Here is a 21,326-nt window from a genome sequence, read left to right on the forward strand (position 1 = left end):
ACCATCCTCTCAATATCTTGGCCTTTGCCGCTGTATCTGGTGAAGGTGTGTGTGTGTGTGTGTGTGTGTGTGTGTGTGTGTTGTACTCTCGTACATTATCTCTCATGTTCTCAGGAAGGGACTACGATAATCAGCTGTACAGTATTACCTCTTTATAGCACCTACCTGCATACTTAACTGTGCTGTGCTCAGTGGGGTCTGGTTGCCATTCTTCATGGGGAGTTCTGAGTTTGGATCATAAGGAATACGTCCAAAGACACGAATGCAGAAGTTTCCAGTGTTGAAGACTTCATGCACATCAGGAGGCCTCTTTGGATAACCGGTCATTATTTATATCAGGTAAGCTGGCAGGTATCTGGCTTGATTCATTCATTAACGAAGCCTTGGGTGGGTTCATTAAGCTAATGGTAATGATGTTACATTCCTTGTTCCTCCCGTACAAGGGCAGGCAGCATGTCTCCAGTGTTTGTGTATGATATCCAAAATCCTGACGGCTCTCAGTAACAATGGCGACTGTGTCCCAAGACGTCATTCGAAAGGCCCCCCCTTCACCCCTGGTAATGGTGGGCTGTGCAGTTGGCTGGTTGTCAAAGTGGCATTTATCTTCAACTGTGCCGTTCACCTTGTCCAAACATGAGCTTATCTCAAACTTATCCTGCTGCAGGTTTTCTTTTCACCCGCTCCCTCCCCTTTTAGTCGCCTTCTACGACACGCAGGGAATACGTGGGAAGTATTCTTTCTCCCCTATCCCCAGGGATAATATATATATATATATATATATATATATATATATATATATATATATATATATATATATATATATATATATATATATATATATATTCATATATTTGTGCATTCTGACGATACAGATAAGGACTCCACTAACTGAGCCTTCTACAGTGGTACCTGATTCTATATCTGGTTGAGATGAGCATCTTGAATCCGCTTTTCCTGTGATGGATAGGGCACTGTAAATGGTGTGGAATACCTTTCGATTTCCAGGTAATTTCTTCTGCTTTTGCAAAGAAAGCTTGATTTACTACTATTAATGTAGAGTTCAGCAAATGTAGTTTTGTACTGATGAACTCTGGCATTTTCAAAACTCGAGACACAAATGGTCAACTCAGTTGCCAGTGTGTTGATATAGGCAGTCAACGAATGGCTACCAGGATTCTGATACTGATGTGTGAACTACTTCCATTCTGAAAGATTTCTCTCGAAGTCACATTTAGGGGTCAGGGTCAAACTCTTTATTGTCTCTTGACTCCTCATTGGCAGAGGGAAGGATATGTAAGTATTATAAAGCATCACAATTACGTCATACTTTATTACAAAAAAAAGTATAAGTAACTTCTGTTACACGTGAGAACTACATGATTCACATCATATTTTCTATGGTGAATCACATCATATGAATCAACATACGGGCACTATATAAGAAATTCCTGAGAAAAGTTTACATTCGTGTAAAGTTCAAGTGCATCACTTTCGTGTTATCCCTAGTGACAGATGGGTAAAAGGTCACAAGGAAAAATTTCTTGTTTTCGATTTTCTTTGATACCCTCCACACATCAAATACCTAGAGAGAAATTCAAGAAGATATCCCGTCTGTATGATTGGTCATTAAGAAATATACGATAGATCCTTAATCAATAAATAAGTCTTTCAGATAAATGCCTCACTATCCTGTCATACAAAATGTACATAGGATTCCAACGTCCTATACGATTCTCCTTTGATTGTCTGATGTTGTGTGATCGCTTGTGACTCGACGTGCACATGCAGAGGAAAGGTGGTTTTTCTGATTGACGTCAGAGTCGATGACGCAGTTGCGTCCTTCATAGCTTTTCCTTGCATCCAGTAAAAGTAATCCCTAGAGAGAGAGAGAGAGAGAGAGAGAGAGAGAGAGAGAGAGAGAGAGAGAGAGAGAGAGAGAGAGAGAGAGAGAGAGGAAAAGCAAGACTTGAGGTGAGCTAATGTATCTGAGGCTTTTGTTCTGTTTCGAAGCGGGACTCGAAATGGTCGAACCTTACCCTTTAAGGGTCGAGCTGACAGATGCATAATCTCTCTGTGTCACACAGCCTCGAACCTTGACTACACCAGTCTTCAATTAGGTCTGCTCCGCTTTAAAAGAACGGAAAGTTCCATCGTTAACACCAACTCTACTGCGAGAAAGTTTCCAATCAAGGTGAGTGCGTGTGAGGTTTGCTCTTGCGGGAGCGTAGGAGGAGGAACAGGAAGGCCAGCGTGTGGTAGAAGGCGATGAGAACGAAGAGGAGGATGAGGTTCTTGGTCACGTTACTGTTCGAGTAGCCGAAGCGTTGCAAGACTGCCTTGCCGTCAGGGTAACAGGTCTTGACTCCGGTGCAGGTCAGGTTGTGGACGCCCTCCCACTGGTTGACCAACAACACTTCATTGCCATAACTGAACCACGAGAGGTATTTGATCACCTTCAGGAACACGGGTGTTGAGCTGGTTCATGTGAAAAGAAAAAAAAAGAAGACAAAATTAGACGCTTTCCAAAGAAGGGTTTATGAAGAACGGGTTCAGCCGGTCCATCACATTAAGCTGATAAGATTAGGTTTGATGCACAGTTAACAGCACATCACTTGCAGTAGGAGCTCAGTATCTTGGTTTTCAGCTCTTCCCATCTGCAGTGCAAGTATTCATGAAAGCCCGGTTCTTCTGTAAGTCAAAAAAAAAAAATAAAGGAGGATGGTTGCATAGTTTCAATAGTATTTGTAATATTGAATATTTTCATTGATCATCTATCTATTTATATATCTGTCTGTCTATTTATCTGTCAGTTTATCCCGTTATCTCCCTACCTACCCATCCATCTCCACTGCAATATCCTTAGGGTTAATTAAGAGACTCATCTCCCTCACAACGCAGTCACTCATCTCACTCTCAGCACAGTCACTTATCTCACTCACATTTGCTTAACGAAGTCCAGTGAGTTAGAGAATTAACACATTTAATCAAAGACTTTTTGTGGTTTCATTTCGCAAACATATGTTGGCTCCTCAAGGTAAGATTAACACCATCTTAAGACATGCTTTTTTCCCCACAAATAAAAGTACTCCATTGCACGATCAACGATTATTTCTTCTGTGTCATCATTTGCAGCAAATCTAAACCTAAAACTTCACACACAGAATATACTTATATCTTCCATGGTCTGCCTCCTATCTTCGAACTTGGTCCATTTACCGTTTTTCATTGTATTCCAAATAAAACTTAAGTAGGTACTAAACAAATTGATGATATTGTTTACCATGCATGGGGTAGATTAATCATAAGTGATGTTATTCCAAAGGTGGATGAATTTTGAGGGGTATCTCTGGTGGATGAATTATGAGGAGTTGCCATACTTGGGGTGGATGAATTATGAGGAGTTGCCATACCTGGGATGGATGAATTATGAGGAGTTGCCATACCTGGGGTGGATGAATTATGAGGCGTTGCCATACCTGGGGTGGATGAATTATGAGGCGTTGCCATACTTGGGGTGGATGAATTATGAGGCGTTGCCATACCTGGGTGGATGAATTATGAGGCGTTGCCATACCTATGGTGGATGAATTATGAGGAGTTGCCATACCTGGGGTGGATGAATTATGAGGCGTTGCCATACCTGGGGTGGATGAAGAAGCCGCTGAAGATCAGAAATATGAGCAAACAGGGACCAACTATGACCAGTGCCACGTTTATATTGAAGGCCGCACACGACAGAAGATACCCTGGGAGAAGATAACGAAAGGTTATGTCTTTCGTTTAATGTTTTCATTAAGGTCCTTAATGTGTGTTTATAGACACCACCAAGAAGTATCTCTGGTGATAAGAATTTTTTGTCATTGTATAGTCTATAGATGATTGATCAAAACTGCAGCTGTTTAAGAAATGAAGAAAATGCGAACCCTATTGCCAAAAAGAAGTGCATCGTCATTATTACCATCAGTATCCTCATCTTTATCACCGTCTTTCGCCGTCCTCCAGCAGCCTTGACTCAGCCGAGCATCCGGTAGGTAATTACCTAATTGTAATCATCTCTTTGTACTGTCGTGGAAGAGAGGTTTATACTCGCAGGGGCTAGTCTCCATTCCATCACCACCCAAATACAAATATTCATTATATTAAAGCTGGAGAAGCACAAACCACATCGTTACTTACCGAAGGAGATGGCGCACCAGGCTGTTAGGATCGCCACCAACAGACACAGGAAGAACCTTTCTATCTCAGGGTTGAGGCCGATGAGGAAGTAGGTGATGGACGTGTACATAATGGCGTAGGCCGTGAAGAAGGGACTTTGAACCAAGTTCTTGGCCAGGTAGAAGACGTCCGCTCGGTACATACCGTTGTGATGCTCTCGCAAGAAGAGAGTCATTTGGGAACAAAACGTCTGTAACGAAGATGATTAGGTGATAACCAAGTGTGATATAATCCAGTTGCCTGTGTCTATGAAGAATTGCGAATTACATTCGACTGGATGTTGAGCGTTGTTGTCATGTACTTTTCCATAGCGAGGAGTGATAATCAGCAAATAAAAAGAATCAAAGGTCACTGTTACTGAAATATATAAGATCTAAGTCAGCATATGGAACTGTGAAGAGGTTTTGATCTTACAGTGACTGTAATGTTGCAGTTCTGGAAGGTCATGTTGCTGATGATCAGGAGGAGGGCACCATTAATGTTGAAGATCCCCACCTCGTCCATCTGCTGATCCTTATACAGGACCCCAATAAGCAAGGCCAGCGCCTGTAGAGCATCATACCCCTATTCAATCGTAGCCTGTATAACGAAGCAACTCTACCATACACCGGACGATGTGTGGAATCAAGAATGTACTTTTTTTCAAAGTCTGTGTCGCTGGACATGATCTATTGAAGCCTTTCGGTTTTCTTCATATTTTTTACTATCTTTGTCAGGTTATGTGAATGTGACACTAAAATCTGGTTGGTTAGTGTTTTTTTTTTTTTATATGTATATACACATATGAAATGCCAGGGTTATTAAGGCCGTCAGATTCAAGTTATACTTATCACCCAAGAAATCTTTTACACCTGAAGTGTTGAAGATGATTCTAAGACCAATGAACCCTCACCATGTACGTATAATGGCCGAAGAAAATTTGGCTATGGAGGGGGAACTACGAAGAAATATCCTATACCTCAGTGATCTGTCTCCTTTGAGTGCTAGAATCTGCTACAGTCACAGAACTTACCAGGACCTGCAAGAAACGGACGCGAGTCAGGATGGGCTCGCGAATAATCTCCAGCCACGAGCGCCACAACACACACTTGAATTGTGTGCCCCACGACGCCTTGTAGGGGGATTTGTCCCTCGTGAATTCTCCACTCGCGTCGTCCTGTTGGAAGCCATCGAAACATATGTCAGAGTAGATGTCATACACACCTTCTTGTTGCCAAGACCTAAGCAGTTTAGACCCGGGTATCTGTGACACTCAGTTCACTCTACTCTTTTACGTTATTGTGTTATAGTTTTCAGTCTACCTGCATGTCATTACCAGTCCTAATAGTCCACATCATGTGCAGGATTTGCTTATCAGCCCCCGAGAATCTCTTGGTGTCAGTCAAGAGAACCCAATATTTATCAGTTCTTCGGGACAACACCTTCACCAAGAAGTTTTCTTGTACCTTCTGCAGCGTGTTCTGGTTGCTGCTGACCTCAGCCGCTATGTTCTTGCTGTGGTCGCTCTCCATGAAGGAGTCGCAGATTTGTTCTATCTTGTGGAGTGATACTTGTGCCTTGCCAGGCTTCACTGATAGTTGGTCGATGAAGAAGTCGGACGGGTTGAATTGCTTAGGACACCATAAGCTCAAGCTGGACAGAGAAATTTCTTATGAGTATTTCACGTCCAGAAAGAGGTGGATAGTAAATGCCGAAGATTTTGGACCCATGAAAACGTTTTGAGTTATCATGTCAGATTTACTAAGGATGCAGAATAATAATGTAACCTAGATGGTGAACATATTACTGAGGGATGAAATAAACTATTTCATACATCACTTACCTGCTAAAAAACTTGAGGGCGTCGTCAGTGCTGCCCAGGAAAGCCACGCGTCCCTCACCCATAAGAAGGATTCTGTCGAATATATTGAAGACTTCGGAGCTAGGCTGGTGGATGGTGGAAATGATGGTCTTGCCTCGCTCGGCCATGCTCTTCATCATTGCCACTACGTTCTGCGCCATAAAGGAATCCAACCCGGAAGTCGGTTCGTCACAGAACATAAGCGAGGGGTTGGTCAGTACCTGTCGGGGAAGGTGAAGGAAAAGGTATATTTCAGCACATCTCTCATCAAGGCGAAGCAAGAGGTCTCAGCACCGTCTGATACTACATGAACTTCAGTATAGCAAAGATGATCACACGGCAGTGAGTCTGTGTAACTCAGTCACCCACCTCGCAGGCGAAACTCAGCCTCTTCATCTCCCCACCAGAAATACTCTTGTTTTGCCCCGGGACGCCAATGAGCGTATTCTCACACTTCATAAGACCAAGCTATGGTAGGGAGAAAGACTGCTTACCGCACCGTACGAAAGGAGATCCAGGAAATCTACATAGTATATATATAAAATCTGTTTGACAGTGGGTTCTTTCGTTAAAACGGAAATCTAAATTAGCCAACATATAAAGCAATATACATCTTGCTTCACTAGAAAAACTCCAGTGTTCGATTCCTGGAAACACTTGCCTCCATTATGACCTGATTGACTCGTTTTATTCGCTCCTCATACGACAGATATCGATCCATGCGCAGCATAGCCTGGCAAATACAAAAACACCAGAGTATAAGATTACCTGAGAGATACAAAATATTGATAAGAGGCGTAATAATCATGCATATATATATATATATATATATATATATATATATATATATATATATATATATATATATATATATATATATATATATATATATATATATATACAGGTACTGATGTTCGCATTTGAAACACCATCGTCCCTCTTCGGTAGGTAGATGGGTTCAGTACCTGGAAGATGAGCTGTTCCCTGACGGTGAGCAGACTGATGAAAAGATCATCCTGCTGCACGTAGGCTGAGAGGCTGGCCAGAGCGTTCGGGTCGACGCGACGACAGTTGAGGAAAATGTCGCCGGTGACTCGGAGGTTGTCGTTGTTGCGGTGTGTAAGGACGTTGAGGAGGGTGGTCTTGCCCGCCCCTGAGGCGCCCATGATGGCCAGCAGCTCCCCAGGGCGGCACAAGCCGGTCACTGTAAGAACAGACAGCATTTTGGATTCTGTGGGCTCAAAACGAGTTTTGAATACAGTGTTATAAAGTCTGAGGTTACATTTGTTGCTCATTTTTTTTGAAGTCATTATACAGGATGAAGCAATTCCTGTGAAATTAAATATCCGTAATAGTTAGAGCCAAAGACAGTGATATATATATATATATATATATATATATATATATATATATATATATATATATATATATATATATATATATATATATATTTTTTTTTTTTTTTTTTTTTTTTTTTTTATACTTTGTCGCTGTCTCCCGCGTTTGCGAGGTAGCGCAAGGAAACAGACGAAAGAAATGGCCCAACCCCCCCCCCATACACATGTACATACACACGTCCACACACGCAAATATACATACCTACACAGCTTTCCATGGTTTACCCCAGACGCTTCACATGCCTTGCTTCAATCCACTGACAGCACGTCAACCCCTGTATACCACATGACTCCAATTCACTCTATTTCTTGCCCTCCTTTCACCCTCCTGCATGTTCAGGCCCCGATCACACAAAATCTTTTTCACTCCATCTTTCCACCTCCAATTTGGTCTCCCTCTTCTCCTCGTTCCCTCCACCTCCGACACATATATCCTCTTGGTCAATCTCTCCTCACTCATTCTCTCCATGTGCCCAAACCATTTCAAAACACCCTCTTCTGCTCTCTCAACCACGCTCTTTTTATTTCCACACATCTCTCTTACCCTTACGTTACTTACTCGATCAAACCACCTCACACCACACATTGTCCTCAAACATCTCATATATATATATATATATATATATATATATATATATATATATATATATATATATATATATATATATATATATATATATATATATATATAAATATCATTGATTTCCAAATACTATTTTGTCTATTGTTCTCTTTCCACTGTTTTCTTTAAATTATGCGAATGTCCCCCATCCCCAAAGCTTGTGCCGGAGGCACTCTACTTGTGTGTGTGTGTGTGTGTGTGTGTGTGTGTGTGTGTGTGTGTGTGTGTGTGTTAGAATATTAGAGTTCAGGCTAGACACCAGAGAGCATAAGATGCCACTTCGGGAACCACTTTTTTCCTCACCATTTCTGAGAATGTGGAGTCCTGCGGTCGCCCCACCGACCTGGCAGTAGGCGTTCACGTTGTACCAGCTGTAGGTGATGGGTTCAGGGTCGTCCAACATCTCCAGAGAGGACTGCCTTCGGCTCCCCAGAGGACTCGTCCCGTCCACCTGCTTTGAGAGAGATAAATCGTTACATAGTTTTATACGGACGTTCTCGCCCCAAAAGCGTCCACCTTACCCTCCTCCCAGGTGGAGCGCATCCTCGAAGCTGTAGAAACCCCATGAAAATGTTTCTCTCTTTGTATAATTGATGAACCATACTGGACGGGTTATGGCAATAGTCAGATAATATGGCTGTTCATAAGAGGCCTACGGTGCAATTAGGCCAGACTGTAACTCTCAGCTCGTTGGTGAGAGGGATGTGGAGGTCAGCATATTATCCAGCCTGCTATCGGATATCTATATCGAGTGCGCTGTTGAAAAAAAGGTAAACTATATATCCGTCTATGTCAAGATTTCCCTAAATGCACGAACCAAGAGATGTCGCGAGGAAAAGAAAAAAAGAATTTACACATTTATGAGGCTCACTCTAGATCACACGATATCAGTTTGTCCTTTAGGGAAGACGTATAGGTTAACTAATGAGGCACCAGCGACAGGCGAATAAAAAAAAAGAAAAAAAACTTGCCTCTGATTCTTGGTTGTCTGGGCTTTAGACCTGTCAACTGCCGGGGTCATTACGGCCACCAGCATGAGTTACATCCACCAACCGAAAAATCTCTGACGCCTTCTTCAGGTGTTAAAAGATAATTCTAAGACTACATACACTCTCACTATGCATGTGGCCCTTTGAAGTGAGGGGAGGCGGGTCACAGTGAGAGAAGAAACGTGAAAGACAAACGGAGAAATGATTACCATTCTCCAGAACTTCAATAGACCAATGCTGATCTTAATCCGTCTTTTTTTTATATGGGGATTAACGTGATCAATGAAAAGACGCGAACGAGAGATTAAGCAAGAGAAAAATCAGAAAAAAAAAGAGATGCAAGCTCCATAGTTGAAGACTAATGGACGAATAGAAGCCTAGTTAGGGGGGGGGGGGGAATGAAAACGTTAAAATGTATATGAAACTGTGATACAAGAGAATGTTTAATATCGGATACTTCCAGTATACAATCCCTCCTGCCACGCAAAGATAAGCAATCATAGGTACAAACACGTTCACAAACAGACTCTCACGCACACACGATTCCCCTCTCGTCAAGAAGGCGAGTAGAGAGTAATAGAGTCATCTTCTCCGCTCTTCGCTCAAAGCTTGCAAACCCCACCAGGTGCAGGGTAAGGCGCAACGTACAGTGAAACAGGTGCGGCAAAAGTGTAGGTAGACGAGAGGAGACTGGCTGGGTAGTCTAAAACGAGATCAGTGCTCACTTCTTCGAAATACTCAGCCTAGTTTCACTTTCACGCCACTCAGCCTTCAAAGGTGAACTCAATTTTCCCCTATCAATGCATCCGGCCCTATTATCGGAAGCATGTTTGAGACACAAGTCCAGTTCAGGGTTTATGATATTGTCTTGGGAGGTGGGTTGGGGGGGGGGGGGGGGGGTTTCTGGTGGACCCTGTAGTTTGGGTAGGAACTCATTGGTAGTTTATGGTGGTATTCTTAGGTGCTTCTCCAGCTCAGCTGGTGAACAGTGGCCAATAGTTGTAAGACCCAGAGAACACGGGTTTTGTAGGGGATCTGGTATATGCTGAAAGGTGTTGGTATACTTTGCAGGACGCTAGTATACTCTAAGGGATTTTGTATTCGCTAAGGGCGCTGGTGTACTGTGGAAGGTGTTTTCTAGCCTTGGGGAAACAAAGGTCCGCTCAGGTCTTTGGTGTACTTTGGAAGTGTCGTGGAACATAAAGGAGCCGCCAGGGAAAAACAGATAACAGAATGTCCATTGGCCTTGGACGAGGTTATATGTCCCAGTTTATGTTTCAATACTAATTCCACTTCCATTTTAGATAGGTGAGGAAAGGAGAAAACAGTAAGGAGGGATATTTCCTCCATTCCCAGGAGAATTAGAGAAGAAATGCCATACACCGTTAAACGAAAACAAACATGGAATTTTCACTGGGAGAGATTGAAGAGGAATCATCACTGGCTACCTCCTATATGTTGGTCTTGTCTCCACATTATGTCCTCCTCTGACGAAAGTATGGGGTCTGTAGAACACCAGTTATATTTGTCCCACAATTTCTTTATCATGCCTTCCCAGTTCTTGGTCATCTGTATTTAACTTTCTTCAGCTTGCATCATGCTTTTTTGTTTAACCCCCATTGACCAATCACATATGTCGGCCATATGTAATATAGCAATTTTCATTATGTTATTCTGGTATATACGGACGCTACTTTCTTCCCCCCTTACCCGCCATGCGTTCACTAACCCACGTTAACACACTCCCACTCTTAATGCCCCAGAATATTAGCACTCTTTACACATACCTTCTTTTATCAGCATCCTTTCTGTTTAGATATAACACTGTTTAAAATGTTATATATATATATATATATATATATATATATATATATATATATATATATATATATATATATATATATATATATATATATATATCACAAGACTCGCTTCATTTTATCTCTAATTCGATCAGATCATCACGCTTATAATCAGGTCATGAGCACTGGGGATGTGGTGGGCTGATGACTCCCAGTGCCTCCAAATAGAACCACACCAGTGTCACCAGGGAGAACCATCACTGACATTTCACCTACCGTTGCCGTGAGGTAAGGATTGATGCCCGTCTCCCTCCACGTGTCATCGTACGCAATATTCCTCGTCTTCATCCTGAGTATATCGTTCAGGAGGACGTCTGCCATCTGGAAACACCACAAGTATGTCACTTTCTCTCCCTGTTGAGTGGGACCTGCCGATATCGTCAAGTGTCCAAACGATTGTGTGAAGTCGTCTGGGCTTGAGGAGTCGAACTCTAGCTAGGGTGTGTGTGTATGTGTGTGTGTGTGTGTTGTCGTAAGAACGATCACAGACATGCGCACCATAAGAGGTCTCAGTGTCCAGTACATACCTCGCCCGACGAGCTCTCATCTCACATGCTCCGCCTACCGAGCAAAACGCCTTGAAAATTCGCCCCGCCTTCCGCCAACCTCACTCGCCCCACGAGCCACATGCCTCACTGACTAGGCAGACTACAAATCCGGAAGAGACAGTTAACATCTCCTCAGCCTCATATGAGGGAGGGATGAGAGGTGGTTGTCACAACAGATTTGATCAAGAACTTCCTTCCACCTTCACCGAACATTTAACATACTTACATTCACCTACCCAGCCTGTTCCTCCTTACTATCAGCTACACGAATGGAACCAGCTCGAAAGAGTGCAGAAAAGGGCATTCAGGGTCATCTTGGGGCCCCCCTTCTTACACCACCTACCAAGAGGCCATCATCTCGTTGAACCTACCTGTCCTCACCGACCAACACCGGCAAATTACACGGTAGGGAGGCAATAAATTGTAGACACCCTCAGTCGCAGATACACCACCTCCTCCTCACCGACGCCCCTTCGCCATAGACCGATGTTCGTCACCACAATCGACTTGTTCCAATCAGAGCTCGTGCAGATAGATACAAGAGCAGCCCTATACCTATCATTGTAAACTTCATAAACAATGTATGAACAAGTGCAATGCAAGTGGACAGCTCAGTTTCCTGTTAGTTAGGCTGTGTGGTATGATAACAGCTGTATTACTGTAACTCGTCATCACATGATGTTCAATCAGTCTCGTAATGTATGAACCATACTCTTTACTCTGTAAACATAGCTATCTAAATGTGCCTCACCCAAAAGCTTATCCAAAGTGTGGAAATATCCAGCTCACCCTAATCTTAAGTTCCTCTGTGATTACTTAACCAGTTGCTATCATGACCTCTCAGTTCTGTAATATCTGTATGACCTCAACTGTGTATTTTCAGCCGATGGACTGCCGAGATATGAACCATTATTTATTCATTTATTTACTCGAAGCTGCCTTGAAGTACTTCTTCCCTGTTAGCGATCTAAATCACGAACTCATTTTTCTTTTTTCTGAGACAAAGTTCTTCTAACGATGGATACATTCACATACATTCTACAAAATCTTAGAAGCATAAACTCAGTATCTGGGTGAGCTGTTGCTGTGGATTCAGATTAAAGGTCTATTTGCTTTATTGATCATGTATCGCATGAACGGGACATCTTCCAGTACTTCCTGAAGGCTATCTCGTATCAAGAGGGCTAATCTTCCTCCTCCTCCTTCTCCTCCTCCTCCGTCGTCTCTTTCCCTCCTTGCTACCATGTACCCCTCTGGGCAAATCAGGTGAGATCTTGTCTCTTTAGAGAGTTTTGAGTGTGTGTGTGTGTGTGTGTGTGTGTGTGTGTGTGTGTGTGTGTGTGTTTGTGGTTTTACCAGAAACAGATTCACGCTGGTCATCCAGAGAAAAAGAGAAATCCGTCTTTAGGTTAATGTCATATATTCAACTCTCGTAAATGTGAATATTATCCTATAACGATTTACTCTCACACTGAAAGTTATTTGGCGTTGCTCTTGGGCTATGTGGGTCCCTTGCCGCTTAAGAATTTGTCTGGAAGTTGTTTACTGACGGAGATAATAGGAGACAAGAAAATTGAAGTTATCCATACAAAATGTTTAAGAGGTCTCGTTTTCTTTTATTCCAATCAACTTGGAGATACTCGAGTTGGTCGACACAGTGAATCCGTATCGAACTGACATTCATGAAGCAGTAACTCTCATCATGTTCGCCGCTTGGCACTTCAGAATAATGGGAGATAAGCGTTTTTTCTCATTGGTATCTTTGTTGAGAAACACTATTAGGGGCCTGACTGTGGCTGGTGTGGATAGGGGATGAAGGTCTACCGTTGCTAAACATTCGAAGCTTCATGTTGAAGTATCAAACTCTCAAAAGTGTTTCTCTTTGTTCAAACCACTGCGGTCCACTGTTGTTCGAACTTCGTTGCCTCCCACAGTTTTCTCAGTCTGTAGATCATGCGAGTGTGTTGATGTGTGTGTGTTTGTGTTCGATATTCGCTAAAGTAATCGCGAAAATATATTTGTTACGTTCATTGTGAGCGTCGTACAGACAAGGAACCCATTATTCCGAGCAGTGAAACATCATCTGTAGCGAAGATGGTGGACACTGTTGTTGTGGATACTGTTTCCAATAATCCCAAACTGTGATCGTAAAACGAAAATAAGCTTTCTCCTTCCCGTGATGTGCCATTGTCTAAAGCCCCCTCTCTCCGTACGAACTGCTTCGTTCATACAATGAACACTGGTTTTCGTGGTTTGATCCTACGGCAGTGCGTGGCAGAAGTGTGTGACTTGCTCACACAGTCGTCTCCACCCACTTTACCTCGAACCCCAAGCAACATGAACGATGATTTGACCTACAACAGGGTGAGTAGCAACTCATTTTGTCTGTCGTATTAGGATATATTATTTTTTTTCTCTAGTGAATATATTTTGTCAGTGTTGTTGATGTGGTAGCATGCAAGGTCATATAGCAACTCTCGTTCGCCATTATGGAGGGAAACACTTGAAAGTGAAAGGGGTTTCCAAGTGAGCTCAAGAAATGCAACGTCACTGTGTAGCAACATGCATGTTTATGTATTTTAGTACGAAGTATTTTTCATGTTCAGTTTCATGTATATATATATATATATATATATATATATATATATATATATATATATATATATATATATATATATATTTCTTATTCACCGTTTCCCGCGTTAGTGAGGTAGCGCCAGGGACAGACGAAGAAAGGCCTCATTCGGTCACTTGCGTTCTCGAGGTGTAATGTGTAATGCACCGTAACCACAGACCTTCATCCACACCCAGGCCCCACAGACCTTTCCACTCACCATCCTTCCATCTCCAGTTTGCTCTCTACCTTCTCCTTGTCCCCACCTCTTCCGAAACATGTATCCTCTTTATCAACCTTTCCTCACTCATTCTTTCCATATGTCCGAGCCATTTCAGCACACCCTCTTCAGCTCTCTCAACCACACTCTTGTTATTACCACACATCTCTCTTACCCTTATATTATCTACTTGAACAAACCACCTCACACCACGTAATGTCCTCGTACATTTCATTTCCAACACGTCCACTCTCCTCCTCACATCCTCATCTGTATCCCCTGCTTCGCATCCATACCACATCGTTGGGACTACTAGAATCGAGTCATGTAATAACAGTAAACATTTTGGGCACAACCAGTGAACTCCATGCCACTCAGAACACCCGAGTGTTGTGCAGGTGTTGTGATTATTCTCCGTGTGAGAAGCAGTTTCATATCAACAGGGATTTTATTCGTTCTGGTAATGGAGTTGCTTACATTTCTGGGGTGATTTTTTTTTTTTTTATCCTCTGAGTAGAATCGAAGTTCTTCCGTCTCATCAATTCTCGTAGCATCTCCTCCCTTCAATCTTCCCTTCTCCTTACGTAGTGATGTTGCTGCTCATATATATGTATATATATATATATATATATATATATATATATATATATATATATATATATATATATATATATATATATATAACTGGAAAATGAAACAAGTTGTATGCTTTGACTTTATTTGTTGTTTGCATACAGTGTTAACAGAGATGATAGCCACTTGACACACCGGAAAAAAAATGCATTGGTCTTGCCCGTCCCGACCACTGAATATAAGCCTTTCCCAGTGATATGTGTCGATGCCACTTGGGTTAATCCCCAACCACCTCATGTGACTCTTGCTAAACCTCACCACGAATCTTCTCTCCAACTTTTAGCTTTTCAGTGAGCCATGAACGTCATATAAGGATAAGAATACGAAATTTTAGCTTCCCATGAAAAGCTATCAAAAATTCTTCCTTGTGTGACCTGATTTACTCATTCTCAAACCTTTTATCTCGTGTAAGAAATTTCACGAAGAGGAACATAGAGTTTCATGTAAAGTGTCTGTTCTCAGTGCTTACTCTTTTGTTACGATCAGGTCTCATGTTCAATGCACAAAGTACCGTAAAATGTATATAAAAATAATCCCTTAAATATCTAAGGGAGAAATGCTCATAAGAATGTGCTGTTTCAAGTGTAAGTTTGTTACTTACGAACATATTTTGACATTGGTGGAGAAAAGTGACATTGCTTTATGTGAAACAACATAGATATGTTATGCATTATAGAAAAGATGGATAAGGGCATTTTGAATCTGCATTGATGTTTTAAGGAACGAATGAGAGAGGATTGGGTGTGACGGATCTTAAGAAAATAGAGAAATTTACGTAAAACTTATAATCAAAATTAGAATCGCCTGAAACACTGTATTGACCCCATAGTGTGAAGCACTTACAATGTAAACCCATATGATCGAAAAGTAGAGTTAATGTGCGTGAATTTCGCATCGGCACGACCGTTGTAAACACGATGACACCAGTGGCGCAAACGGTGACGTCACTCATGACGTTCTGCTAACCATATCTGATAATGACGTCATTTGCTTATCAGCTGTACTTTCACAAAGACGAAATAAGGAGAATAATGGTGATGGTGGTGGTAGGGGAACCCCTTCGGTCAACACTTACTGTATTGATTCATATTGATAAAGAAAACGAAGACACTAAGAGACAACAGATTCCTTCTAAGTAATTCCCAAACATCTAGCACCCATTCTCACGAACGAACGAAGAGTTCTCACTTTTGAAAACACATTTTGCAATTGATCTACAATACCATTTCAAAATGACGGGGGTCATTTTCTGTCGCACTGTTTGACGCTGTTGCTTCCTTAACCCATATTCTGGGGCAATTTGTGTGTGCGGAAGGAGCTGTAGATTAACCCCGCTGGGGTTTTATGAATGACAAGGTCAGTGTAAGTTTTCGAGCGCAAAAACCAGGAGGGGAAAAAAAAAATCATCATCCCTGAGTGTTTCAGTCAAGGCCGTCCCCAGGCATCCTGAGTTGGGTCATTTACAGAAGATACGGAGAAATGCTGGACTTGTTTTACTTTTTCGTGCAACGCGTTTACGTGAGTTTCGACCTCATTTACAGGTACAAGCTTAGCCTTCCATTCTGTAAATGAGGTCAGATCCCCGGGAGATAGTTACAGGAAGAAGCAGGTAAATGTAATATGCCTCTGTATTCCCTCTGGTTAAGACTGATGACGTTAATTTTAATGCTGACTGTGCGTTCCCAATGCAGTGGATTTGGGCGTTTCTACGAGTGTTGGGCCAAGCTTGGCATTCAGGTCAGTCTGATTTTAGTCGCTAGTGTGTCTCCTTTTTTTTTTTTTTCAAACTCCATCCATTTGAAGTGGACCAAAATATATAGCACCGAAATCTCAGCAACGTTATGAACTTAATGTTTAGAAATTCATTGTTGGCTAGTTGCTTCTTTGGACTTTATGCTTATCGAATGTTCAGATAAACTCCACTCGAAAATGCTTAACCGCATGAATCTCCTTCGGGTATTTAAGATATGCTCTTTACTAATGGCCTCGAAATGTCCATAGCTTTCAGTAGTTCACACTAATACATATTTCGTGGAATATATTTCGTACATGTTGTAGCGCAAGTAAAACTTATGTTTCTAGATTTTCTATAAACCCGTCATCTATTTTGCGCTCTTCGAAAAGGTACCGTAATCTATATTTAACTTAAGAACTCTTGTTTCCCTTCATGATTTTGACAGACTGGAGGGCAAGGTGTCTCTTAGATCTAGTTTTCGTTTTCTGTCATAAAGATTCGAAGCATCGTTGTTCAGTTGGACGTGGGCGGGCACGAGGCAGGAACTCTCTACTGTTTTCGGTACGTCTTGGCAAGAAGAGCGAGGAAAGCTAAGGTTCTGTAAGTGAGGATGAGGACAACGAGGCAAAGAACATTGTTTGGGATGCTGCCGTTCTCGTAGTGAAGGAAGGAGAGCACAGCCTCTCCGTTGGGGAAGCAGGTCTGGTTGGTGTTGCATTCTATGCTCTCAACTCCCTTCCACTGGTTCACCAGGAGAGCTTCGTTGCCGTAGCTGAACCACGACAAGTATTTCAACCACGTCAGGTAGACTGGTGTCGACCTGTGCGAATGGGAGAGATTCAATATGAGAGTCAGAGGAAAATTTTTAGTGTAGCGTTTAAACGGCACACGGGTTAGTAGAAAACGAGACAATACAAGATTTCGAATCAGAAGTGCTCTAAGAAAACGTGAGTCAAGAGATGGGTGACTACCCTAGATTCAGTATATTCTGTTGAGACTGACGACTGGGATGACCCGGTGATACTAACCCGCTGTTGAGGAAGAATCCACCGAATAGCATGAGTGGGATGATGAAGGGAGCCGAGATGGCCAATGCCACGCTCAGGTTCCTCGCCATGCAGGATATCATGTACCCTGTCAGGGAAATGGACATGCATTATTCTTGCATTGAAAATTGGAAAATCATCACCTATAATACTTATAGATGATTATATTCTTATGTTAATAACTTCAATATGTTCTTATATCTGAAGTTACTCAACATATCCAGAGAGTTTGAATACTTTCGTATGCTTATATACTGTAAATGATATATAGATATTAATACAAATACAAATATACATTAATACAAAAGTGTTGAGGAACGCGTCATCAACAACCTCATTCATCCACAACCACCTTCAACTTAACTGTCTACAAGTATGCACAACCATTTAACAGCCACCATATATCCAGCAGCGTTCAACCCTCATCAACTATCACTCATTGTACTGCCAGTTGACCCTCAATGACCACTCACCAGCCATCCACCCGCCTCCCGCCCTCATTACTCACCCTTAGGTACTCCACTCGCTGCCTTGAGGCTTACCGAAAGATATGGCACAGTTGGCCACAAGAATGACGATACTCGCGCAGATGAAGAAGTTGACATAGTCGTCGGTGAAGCCAACCATGTGGTAGGCGATGGCCACAAAGGCAAATGGGTAGAAGATGTGGAACGGTAACTCCGCCAGCATCTTGGAGAGGAAGTAGACGTCAGTTCGGTACATCCCGTTGAAATGCTCTCGTAAGAAGATGGGAAGCTGGGCGCAGAAGGTCTGCAAAAGACGGTCGAAAAGTGGTGTGAGTTAAGATTCATTTGAAGTCGGAGGATATGTGATCAATTCCTACCTCAGAGAAGAACTACATTTCCTCTAACAGTTTTAGAGATCACAATGTTCTGTTAAGATATTCCTTTCCCTTGGAATGAAAAGGTTAACCGCATGTCAAGAAACTAATTTGACGTCAAACACATATACATTCGCATGCAAAAAAACTGTAACAAATGAGCCTTCTTACAAAATTCAATAAGCAGAAAAAGTATGAAACATAATGTATCACTTTAAAACTTGAGATAAGGATTCAAATCTTCTTCATGGCACATTCACACGGGGGTTCGATTCCTTTCCTATTACATGAATTGTTTTCAACCCTGGATGCGGGTCATGTGAAACCAACAATAGTATCAATACACTTGCCATGCTTCACATTTTGAAACACTGGAGGAAGTTTTTCATACATTCCCTGGCTCTTGTCATGTATTGATATGACTATTTACCTTTCCAGGTAATGACACTACACAAGGCAGATAAAACTAAAGGTTACGTTTTCCATCCTCGTGCAGACGCACAGACATAGAGAAGACATCAACATCGATATACAAACTGCCATTCGCGTTCTGATGAAACCTTTCCATCGTGTAAGAAGGAAGGAAATCGCACTTACACTGACGACGCCGAAGACGTTCTGGAAGGTCATATTAGTGAGGAGGAGGAAGAGGGCGCCGTTGATGTTAGTGATGCCCTCCTGGGTCAGTTTCTGACCCCAGTAGATCATGCCGATCAGAAGCGCAATGGCCTGAAACAGAAGAGAACGAGGTGTACAACCTGAAACAGTGTCATAAAAAATAGCCAGCAGGGCCATCTTTTCAAATGCTGGAAACATAGAAGTGAATCATTCAGTCTTATAACTGCTTAGATAAGAATGGTGATTAAACATGTGGTTAGGGGCTTTTGATCTTCTTATCTCTAAACTTTTGACTTGTGTAGAAGCCTACTGCTTAAACTGGGACGTTAGAGGCACAGAAGTTCAAAGTCTTTCACAAGTTCTTACTCAACCTCAGGGACAGAAGTCTACGGCGCAAAATGAACCCTCTTACAGCCATAGTCTGAGTTCGGTGACACAGTACTAGCACAACTTAGCATCAAAGAGAAAGTGAGCTGAAATACTCGCCAAGAGCTGGAAGACTTGAGGACGATGAAGGATAAGCATGACCTGAAAGATTCACCTGACATGGGAGGCTCACAATGACCAGGAAGATTCACCAAGACCCTCGTGAGTCTCTATGACTCAACCCATGTCCTGCAGGACAACGCCATGACCTGCGATTCTCACCACGGTTCTCATGAGTCATCGTATGATCTTCAGTACTCATCATGACCTGAGAGATTCAACATGACCTGGAAGACTCACCATGACCTGGATGAAGCGGACCTTGATGAGCATGGGCTCTCGGATGACCTCGAGCCACGACCTCCAGAGGACGTTGCGGAACTGGGTGCACCAAGAGGCCTTGTAGGGCGACTTCCTCACCTCCACGTCGCTCTGGCTGTCGTAACCCTCCGGCTGTTGTGGGGGAGGAAGACAGTATTAACCCTCCGCTGTGGTGGGGGGAAAACAGTGTTTACCCTTCTGCTGTTGTAGGGGGGGGGGAAACAGAGTTAAACCCTCCTGTTGTTGTAGGGGAAGGACAGTGTAACTCTCCTTCTGTTGTGGGGATGAACGTTCTGTTGGTGTTTTTGGGGAAGGACAGTGTTGATCCACCTGCTGTTATAGGGTAAGGACAGTGTTAATCCACCTGCTGTTGTGGGATAGGACATCCTGCTGATGTTGTGGGGGAAGAACAGTATTAACCTTTCTGCTACTGTAGGGAAAGGACAATATTACCCCTTCTGCTGTTCTAGGGGTAGGACAGTGTTAATCCTTCCGATGTTGTGGGAAAGGATGATGCTAAGCCTGCCGTTGTGGGGGAAGACAGTATTAATCCTCCTGCTGTTGTAGAGGTAGATTTTGTTAACCAAAAAGTTAATACAACACAAAATCTTTATGGGGGATGACATTAACGATTCCTGTAATTTCCATTTGGATTGAGTGTTATGATACCTCTTCTTTCCTCGAACAGCGAAGCTGTAAAAGTCATGAGCTCATTTCGTCTTTCCCTCTTCCTACCTCGTTTCTGCCTTTCAAAAGTCAGGTCTACATGACTGGGGCATGTTTTCCCGAAGTCATTCCGCTTGTCATAAAAAATTGATCCCCTCTTATGGGGGTAGGACAGTGTTAACCTTTACGTGAACCCTCTTTGAGCATAAACCTTCTGACTGACCTTATGATGATGTGGAAGGTTCATGTGTAATTCGTACTGTTTTGACCGAAGTTTCGCTGTACAATTAATCTGGAAATATTCCCACTGAACCTATCTTTACGCATGCAATATTGATGTTAACCACCGCAAACTCAAATATTGTTCGAAGATGAAATCTAAGTCCTGCTTTAATTGCACAGAGTCGGAAATTTTCAAACTTTTGGGGTTTTAAGTATAACAAACTTTTTCCATAATTCAACAGCAGAACTGACATTAGTTACGACCAGAGCGTTTATGCACAAAAGAGGATCGTTAAATGTATAAACTTTGGTATAGGTATTGGTTTCGTGAGATGAAATGCTTTTCCTTACAGGCTGAGGATGAGATTCTTCTAGCCCCTTGGCCCACTCTTGAGTAAGACTTTTACTTGTGTTCCATACTTGTCCACGCTCACTGTGCAGACGCCTGTGGTAACATGTCTGCCTCTGCTACATCTGAAGATGGGCAGGACTTTTGTTCCATGATCTCACG

At 42.4% G+C, this 21,326-nt stretch overlaps 2 protein-coding genes across 5 annotated transcripts in view; both read right to left on the reverse strand.

The window, feature by feature from the left end:
- Nucleotides 1–1,315: 1,315 nt before the first annotated feature.
- LOC139753781 (protein white-like) lies at nucleotides 1,316–11,453 on the reverse strand. 2 transcript variants are annotated; one of them, XM_071670648.1, is made up of 12 exons: nucleotides 11,142–11,453; nucleotides 8,378–8,525; nucleotides 7,021–7,259; nucleotides 6,717–6,788; nucleotides 6,425–6,523; nucleotides 6,038–6,276; nucleotides 5,661–5,847; nucleotides 5,228–5,371; nucleotides 4,630–4,761; nucleotides 4,177–4,405; nucleotides 3,641–3,746; nucleotides 1,316–2,475 (listed from the first exon to the last, which is right to left on the reverse strand). In XM_071670648.1, exons 1-12 carry the CDS (start codon nucleotides 11,244–11,246, stop codon nucleotides 2,187–2,189), a joined length of 1,989 nt encoding a protein of 662 aa, XP_071526749.1. In that variant the 5' UTR covers nucleotides 11,247–11,453; the 3' UTR covers nucleotides 1,316–2,186. The 2 variants fall into 2 exon arrangements, with proteins under 2 accessions (XP_071526749.1, XP_071526748.1); XM_071670647.1 differs by having other exon boundaries at nucleotides 8,378–8,528; nucleotides 11,142–11,452.
- Nucleotides 11,454–15,008: 3,555 nt separating this feature from the next.
- w (eye pigment precursor family transporter white) overlaps nucleotides 15,009–21,326 on the reverse strand; it is a 74,197-nt gene continuing 67,879 nt past the window's right edge. For all 3 annotated transcript variants that reach the window (XM_071670644.1, XM_071670646.1, XM_071670645.1), the window contains exons 8-12: nucleotides 19,907–20,059; nucleotides 19,160–19,291; nucleotides 18,264–18,492; nucleotides 17,704–17,809; nucleotides 15,009–17,495 (exon numbers count right to left, since the gene is read on the reverse strand). In XM_071670644.1, the coding sequence (XP_071526745.1) occupies nucleotides 17,225–17,495; nucleotides 17,704–17,809; nucleotides 18,264–18,492; nucleotides 19,160–19,291; nucleotides 19,907–20,059 (891 nt within the window). In that variant the 3' untranslated portion in view covers nucleotides 15,009–17,224. The remainder of the gene's footprint in view (nucleotides 17,496–17,703; nucleotides 17,810–18,263; nucleotides 18,493–19,159; nucleotides 19,292–19,906; nucleotides 20,060–21,326) is intronic.

The sequence above is a fragment of the Panulirus ornatus genome, chromosome 15 (genome assembly GCF_036320965.1).
Source record: "Panulirus ornatus isolate Po-2019 chromosome 15, ASM3632096v1, whole genome shotgun sequence".
Lineage (NCBI taxonomy): Eukaryota > Metazoa > Arthropoda > Malacostraca > Decapoda > Palinuridae > Panulirus > Panulirus ornatus.